Source organism: Opisthocomus hoazin, chromosome 27 (assembly GCF_030867145.1).
Source record: "Opisthocomus hoazin isolate bOpiHoa1 chromosome 27, bOpiHoa1.hap1, whole genome shotgun sequence".
NCBI classification, from domain to species: domain Eukaryota; kingdom Metazoa; phylum Chordata; class Aves; order Opisthocomiformes; family Opisthocomidae; genus Opisthocomus; species Opisthocomus hoazin.
The window spans coordinates 9262202-9270168 of record NC_134440.1 but is presented as its reverse complement, the minus strand read 5'-3'; the positions used below and the strand labels follow the sequence as shown (position 1 = coordinate 9270168).

The following is a 7967-nucleotide window of genomic DNA, read 5'->3' as shown; positions in this document are numbered from 1 at the left end:
CCCCAGATTTGACCCATGACTGCAACAGCTCAAGAGACCTCAGATACCCTCTGAGCATCCAAGAGACACATGGATGGCCTTGGGCAGACCCCTGGAACTTCAGCTTGAACTGCTTCTTTACATATTGATTTTTTTTTTTTTCTTTTATCAGATAGTTTTACGACATCTTGGGACATTTTTCAGCCCCCTCTGGTCTCGTATAGCAGTGTCAGTGCCTAAGGACTCCTTTTCTTGTTTTGTAACGGTGCTGCTTCTCACGTTCTTGCGTTCAGGCTCTGTGGTGGGGCAGCATGCACCAGCTCTCGCCTCTCCAGGAGCTTTGGCTTCCTTCCAACACAGCTCCCACAGCGTCGTGGCATCCAGGTTAGGCCATTCAGCTCCGGATGGCTGGACAATTGGGCAGGTAAAAAGCAGTGCCAAGGTCAGGACCAGCGGCTAGCGGTTAACGGATCGTACCCCACTTGGCTGCTGGTGAACACGTGGAGCACCGCACCGGGCCGCGCTGCACACTCTTCTGTCCCACGTCTTTATCGATGATGTGGAGGAGGTAACTAGGCACACTTTTATTGTGTTGGCAGATGACACCAGGTTGGGGAGGATCAGTTCCTGTGCTTCCAGGAGGACTGCAGTTCAGGGAGCACCATTCACCCTGGAGAAACGGGCTGAGAGAAGCCTGATGAAAGTCACCAGGGACAAATGCAAAGTCCGGTACCTCGGAAGGAAGACCACAGCAATGCCGGTGGGGGCCAGACTGGCTGCGCAGCAGAGCTACAGAAAAGGAACTGTGTGTCTCGGGCGACAGAAAGGTGAACAAGGGCCAGCAGTGCAGGAGCCCAGTCAGTAGACCAAGAGAAGTGATTATCTCCCTCTGCTCAGTGCTCATCAGACCACATCTAAAATCCTGTTTTGGGGGGCCATTAGAACCTTCAACCCTCCCCTACACATCCCAGGACCCTCAATGGCCTCCCCAAAGGCACCACTGTTACCCCAACGTCTCCCAGAATCCCCATCACCTCTGCCTCTCCTCTCAAGTCCTCCCTAGGATTCTCCCCCGTCGCCACACAATGAGCACTCCTGGTCACTCCTGGAAGCCAAGACCTCCCAGAGCCACCCAGGAACCTTGAATCCCCCAGGAGCCCTCAATGCCCCCCTGTGGGCCTCAGCAGGGCCCCCAGCGCGGTGCAATTGATGAGGGAGGATGTGTTGGAACTTGTGGGCCATAAACCCTGGGAAGAAGGGAGTTAGTGCCCAGCCATCCTGACCCTGAGAAGAAGAGAGATAGTGCCGAGCCATCCTGAGGGAGGAAGCAAGGCCTTGGATAAGATAAGAAAAGAATGTGTCTGCATGGCCTTAGTTTAGATGAGCTTAGGAAAAGAATGTGTCTGTATTAGCAACTGTGTTAACCAATCAATAGGTGCCTAGTTTGAAACTTAACCAATCAGTTTAAAACACGCTACCTTCTGATCTGTATAAATGTATGTGTGTAAGAACAATAAAACGATCATCCTGCTTGCATCAAGCAGTGTCCCGTCTCTCAATCGCGGCACCCCCCTTCTGCCCTGCCATCTACCGCAAAACCCCGGCACCCCCAGGACTCTCCTATTTCCGCAGGATCCCTCATGCACCCCAAGATGCTTCCCAGTCCCGAGACTCTTGCACACCCTCCCCCATGCCCGATGAACACCAGGACCCAGCGCACAGTGCCCTCTCCCCACTGGTCCCCGGGGGACCCAGGCACCCAGGCAATCCTGGTCCTCACCACCACCCATCCAGGACACCCAGGCCATCGGTCTCTTGCTCTCCTGTTCCTGGATGGGTGGTTTTATCAGCAGAAAAAACAAGACTCAGATGGTCAGTTCAGGAGCCACTTTTATTTAACCCAAGTTTTGGGGGGGAACTAGGGGATCCCCAGCTCGCAGTGAAGGACTCAGGGCAAGGGAGTGCAAGGATTGCAGTGTGGGGAGTCTTTGTGTCCCATGGGGTCCCCAAGGTCCAGGCCATGTACCCTGGGGGTGGAGGGTTGCTGGAAACCACAGGAGAAACCCATTCTGGGGAAGGGATCTGAGGGTAATTTCACGCCATAGAGGTGCCCATGGATGCTACCTGGGGATCCCACCATGGGGTGCAGAGCTTTTAAGCCCCCCCCCCCTAAGTATTGTGGGGGGTGTCAGGTGATCTCGAACTGTCCTCAAGGCAGCTGGGGCCACGCAAGGCAGGGGGTACAGTGAGGACACAAGCCCGGAGGTCAGTATAGGCATGGGGCAAGGTGCCCCGGGTGATCCAGCGCCGGGTGCCTGGCTGGTAAGCATGGATCAAGTGAGTGTCCCGGTAGGTCTCGTGACTGTACCCTCCCAGTACGAGGAGTTCCCCACCCAGCACAGCTGCACCCCCAACTACATGGGCATGGGGCAGGGGGCTGAGGAGCACCCACATGTCCAGCTTGGGGCTGTAAACCTCAAAGGCCAGCTGGTCCCTGTAGCCAGTCTGCCCGTCCCGCTGGCACAGTCCCCCAGCCACGTAGAGCTGCCCACCTGCCTCCTCCATGACGTGGCCAGCTCGGTGGCCATTCATGGGGGCCAGGAGCGTGGCAGGCGCACCTGGGATGTAGCGCAGCAAGGACGCCTGGCACTGGCATGCCTCATCACACCCCCCTGACACGTAGAGGGCACCATCCAGGGCACACGCCGCGTGCCCGCACAGAGCCATCGGCAGGGGCTGGCACGTCCTGGGCAAGGAGAGAAGGAGGGGGTGAAGGGCAGGTTAAGCAGAGCTGCCCTGCGGTGACTGCCCCAGGAGTTCCCTGGTGAGCCATGGCTCCATTGACCACTCAGCAGGCAATGCTGGTCAACACCCCGTGAGCCCCAGTGAGCAGCATCAGCCGACACATAATGAATGCCCAAGGGGCATCACTGTTCAACACTTTGTAGACCCCAAAAGACACCATTGGTCAACCCACAGTGGACTCCCTCAATGGACAATACTGACCATCACCCATCAGAGCACCCACAAACATAGCTGGAAGATGTTTAAACGATTTGTCTCATTGGCAGATGGCCACAGACCCTCAATCGGCAACACTGGCCAACACCCAATGACCCCCAGGGGACTCAACACCCATTAGACCTCTCCCAAAGGCCACTGTAGGCCCCTTCTCTGTTGGATGCTCAGTGACCCAAAGACCACTCAATGGCCACCGTGGCCAATGCAAGGGGCTGCTAGGACAGAGCAAAGCAGGTGTCCACGTGGAGTGGGCTCACCTCCAGGTGCCATCGGCCAGGTCATAGCACTCCACCGTGTCTGTGCAGTAGAGCTCTCCTGAGTTGCCCCCCAGGGCATAGATGAAATGCCCAAGTGCCACAGCGGCAAAGTAGCTGCGCCCACAGGTCATACTGGCCAGGCGCTCCCAGGAATCCTCCATGGGCTGATACCTGGATTTGAGAGGTGAAGGGGCAAGAGACTACCTGTTACCGACAATGCCATGAGGTGATGTTGGCACCGCTGACGGCAACAACCCACCTACAACCATAATGCCTTGGGGCCACGTGGTCCCCTTGCGTGGGAATATTCCCTCCCTCTGGGCAACACCAAACCCGTAATGCCCAGAGGCAACTCCAGATAGGAGCCTCCCTGCCCTACCCCCAAAAACCGTCTAACACCCACACGCAGGAGGGCACCTCCCAGTCCTACACTCAACCGACCACAGAACGCCTTGGGTCCGCTTGACCAACTGCAGCCCCACAACGCCTTGGCTCCGTGGGGCAGCTCTAGCTCTGTCAACGCTTCCTCTGATCCCACAATGTCCTGGTACCTCTAGGTCCTCTGTAGCTCTCACCTGTAGACACTGGCCAGGGTGTCACGGACGCCATAGTAGCGCTTTCCACCCAGGACGTAGAGGTTGTTGCCCACCACAGCTACAGCATGGCGGAAGCGTGGGCCATCAGGAAAGTGTCCCAGTGCCCGCCACTCCACCTGCTTCACCAGTCCCACAGCACTGAGGTAGCGGTGGGCAAACCAGAGGTCTCTGCTGGGCTTCCGGGCAGCCAGGTTGGTCGTCAGTTTGTCTCCACCACAAACCACCACCACCTCTTGCATGGAACGCACTCGGTATGGCAGCTGGGCCATGGGGGCCAAACTTGCTACCACGAGCTCGTGAAGAACCTTCGGGCTGGCTACCCCTGCAGTCACTGATGGGACCTTCTTCAGCTCCCGGCCAGACATGAGGGCAAAGCGAACAGATGACAGGACTTCCTTGGCTAGATCCTCTTCGCCATCTCCATTGGCCATAAGCCACCGGGATGCCGCTTCCAAGGCCTCCAGTTCATGGAGGACATTGAGACTGTCAGAGCGGAGGAGGCGGATGAGAAGGTGTGCAGGAAGATCCAGGAACGTCGATGTGGCCACCACGCTGGGGAAGGTGGCCAGGATGTAGTCCTCTGCTGCGCGGCCCACCTGGGCCAGCCCGTAAGCCATAGCAAAGGCCAGCACGTCCAGGCCAGTTTCTGGGGTCAGGCCACGGGTGAAGACGTCCAGGCAGAGGGTGAGGAGCCCCCAGGCCTGGTAGCGCAGGGAGGTCTCGGCCGCCTCCAGGACGGCGGGCCACGGCCCTGCCACTGTCCCTGTGTAGGCGAAGGAGAGGAGCAGGCGCAGCTCGGCCGGGGACAGCCCCGTGGCCAGCGGGGCCGCGGGGTCATGGGTGGCCTCACGCATGGGGCAGGTGAAGAGGGCCCGGAAGAAGTCACAGGAGCAGCTCAGGGCCAGGCGCTGGACTACGGGGAAGGACGAAGAGTGGCGGGGGCAGCGGGGACCCCTGACACCACGCAGACCCCTGCCCCCTCCCCACCAAACCCCCGGCTCTCCCGCGGGGACCAGCCCCCAGCTCCTCATCCCCGCCTGGAGCTGCGGCCCCCCGCGTCCCTGCCAGGGGACCCAGCTGTCCCAGCGTGCCCAGTCCCCTCCCGGGGGACCCCCACCCCTGGCTCACCTGGGATGATCTCGTCCCCTGCCCGGAGCTGGAGGTCACAGCCCAGGCCACCGGCATGGAGTTGCTCCATGGCTCTTAGCGTCTCCCACTGCTCCTCCAGCGCCTCGGGACCCCCCTCCTGGGGGTCGCTCTCCGGCCGTGGGGCGCAGGCAGCCACCACCCGGGGGGCCCCCAGGGCCCTGGCAGCCTCTTCCGCCTCCTGCTCCCGGCCACAGGGAATGGTTCCCCCGTAGGCGAAGGCCAGCACGGCCCGCCAGCCCCGCAGCGTGGCCCCGGGCGGCAGCGGGACGCGGGGCGGGGGGCCCTGGCGCAGTTCTCTGGTCCTGCCCTCCAGGAAGCGCAGGAAGAAGGAGCTGATGGAGGCCAGGACCACAGCATGGGCCACATCACCCTCCGGGCCCACGGCCACGTCCACTAACTGTCCTGCGGTGCGGAGGTGGTCGGCCGCAGCCAGGAAGTGTCCGGCATGGGCCCCGTCCCGCAGGTGCCACTGGGCTGGGGCCGGCCCTTCTGGCACCCACATCTTGCCTGAGGGAACACACGAAGCAGGGGGTCAGGGGGCCTCTGGCTGGGGACACGGGGTCCTGCTACTGGCACTGCCCCACAGTGAAAGCCCTTGGATCCGTTGCCGAAGCCTCTGCCCCACAGCTGAGGCATCAGGAACCGCTGCTGCCCCACAGCTGAATTCAGTGCCCCTCAGCCAAACTGCAGCCCCATAGGTGGGACCAACGGGCCATCTTCCCCTCTGCTCTGCCCTGGGGAGGCCCCATCTGCAGCGCTGTGTCCAGTGCTGGGCTCCCCAGCTCAAGAAAGATGAGGAGCTACTGGAGAGAGTCCAGCGCAGGGCTGCGAGGATGAGGAGGGGACTGGAGCATCTCTCCTATGAGGAGAGGCTGAGGGAGCTGGGCTTGTTCAGCCTGGAGAAGAGAAGGCTGAGAGAGGACCTTAGAAATGCCTCTAAATATCTGCAGGGTGGGGGTCAGGAGGACAGGGCCAGACTCTGTTCAGTGGTGCCCAGCGACAGGACAAGGGGCAACGGGCACAAACTGAAGCCGAGGAAGCTCCAGCTGAACCCCAGGAAGAACTTCTTCCCTCGGAGGGTGACGGAGCCCTGGCCCAGGCTGCCCAGGGAGGCTGTGGAGTCTCCTTCTCTGGAGATATTCCAGCCCCCCTGGCCGCGGTGCTGTGCCCCCTGCTCTGGGTGACCCTGCTTGGGCAGGGGGTTGGGCTGGGGGACCCACAGAGGTCCCTGCCAACCCCGAACATTCTGGGATTCTGTGATTCTGTGACCCACAGCCACCGCTGCTGCCCCAGCTGAAAGCCATTGCCCCACAGCTCTGTCCGCTGTCCCTGACCAACCCCTCTGCCCTACAGGGCCACCAAGCCCTTCCCCAGCCATCACCCCATAGTCAGAGCCACCAGTGCTCCAACAGTGACAAAGCCACCGGTCCCCAGAACAGCTCCCCAGCAATGTCACCCAGCGCGTGGCAGCGACTGCTGTGCGCTGCGTGTCACGCTGTCGCATGTCGCAATGCATTCCACGCGAGCTGCACGTTACGTTCACGCCATGCGCCCTCCTGCCCCGCCTGCCGCGGCGGCACGCCGACCCCCGCGCGACACGCCATGTCACGCCGCACGCTGTCACCCCCCCGCCCCATCACGAGCAGTGCCTCCCGCGTTGCTCGCCGCGTTCGCGCGGTGCCGCGTGTCCTCGCTCGGGCCGCGCGCTTCGCAGGCCGCCGTGGTGCGTGCCGTGTGCCGCGTCCTGCGTGCCACATCCCACGCGCCACGCTGCGCCGCGCCACGCACTCGTCCCCCCTTACCGCCTGCCGCCGCGCCGGGAGGCTCCTGTGACCCCCCAGGAATGCGCCCGGGTAATTATAGCGTAGAGGGGACACGTGGCCGCGGCCGGGAGAGGCCGGAGGGCCCGGAGCCCGGACGCCGGGGTCCCTGAGGACAGGCAGCGGGCACGCAGGAGCTGCCGCAGGTTTTGGCACAGGCAGGGCTGGGAACCCCAGGTTACCCTGGGCAGGTCCTGGCGGGGGTCTCTGGACCATCGGACCCCCCCAGACCTCGCTTGCCTCCAGAGCCCAGGGTGAAGCAGGGCCCCCCTCAAAAGTCCTTGGGTGGGAAACAGCCCCCCAGCTCCCCCAGCCCCAAGGGGGTGTGATGGCCCCCCCCCCATTTTGCTCCTGAGCTTGAGCCCGGCCCCACTGACCCCCACACCAAAGAGCCGGGGGTCCACACCCCGGTGCGGGAAGCACAGGGGGACACTGGCCCCTTGGCCCAGCTCCAAGCCCCCCCCGGACCCCCGCCTGCCCACGGAGAGCACGTACCAGGAGCAGCACAGCCCACCATGGCTGCGACCCTGTGTCCCCCCACATCGCTCCGTCCCCTCCTCTGCCGTCCCTGGGTCCCCCAATCTCATCATCTCTGGCTCCCCTGTCCCCTCCCCTCGCTGTGCTCCCCCCACCCCTGCTCCCCCTATTCCAGCTCTATTAACTCGCAGCCCCGTCCCCAAGCGCCCAGTCCCTCTGCCCTCACATTCCCACGTGTCCGGGTGAGTTCTGCGTCCCCAAAGACGATTTCACAGCCTCTCCGAGTCCATCTCTCAGCACTTCTCTACCCCAGCTGGGAGGGATTGGGATTTGTTTCCCCCGCTATCGAGTTAGCAAGTGCACGTTGCCGGAAGGGAGATTCTATTTCTCATCCTTTCCTGTGCACCTGAGCCTGCCTCTTCTGTAGCCACCAAGCTGTGAACAAGCAGTGTCAGATCAGCCCTCGACCTTGTCTCCAGGCTGAATGACGCAGGTCTCTTCGCCTCTCCTCATGTGTTCCACCTCCCAGGTGGCTGCGCTGGACATGCGTCAGTTTGCAGACAGAAAACCCAACCGGACGCAGCCCCGCGCAACGCGCTCCAGCTGAGCAGGAAGATCTCCGGGGGTCCCTTCCAACCTCAGCTGCTCCCCAGTTCTGACCCCGAAGC

General features: G+C 61.9%; 1 protein-coding gene across 1 annotated transcript; it reads right to left on the bottom strand.

Moving 5' to 3' along the window:
- Positions 1 to 1851: 1851 nt before the first annotated feature.
- Positions 1852 to 6838, bottom strand: KLHL33 (kelch like family member 33). Its single transcript, XM_075444096.1, has 5 exons — positions 6805 to 6838; positions 4982 to 5509; positions 3833 to 4766; positions 3258 to 3428; positions 1852 to 2725 (listed from the first exon to the last, which is right to left on the bottom strand). Exons 2-5 carry the CDS (start codon positions 5502 to 5504, stop codon positions 2149 to 2151), a joined length of 2205 nt encoding a protein of 734 aa, XP_075300211.1. The 5' UTR covers positions 5505 to 5509; positions 6805 to 6838; the 3' UTR covers positions 1852 to 2148.
- Between the last annotated feature and the right edge of the window lie 1129 nt (positions 6839 to 7967).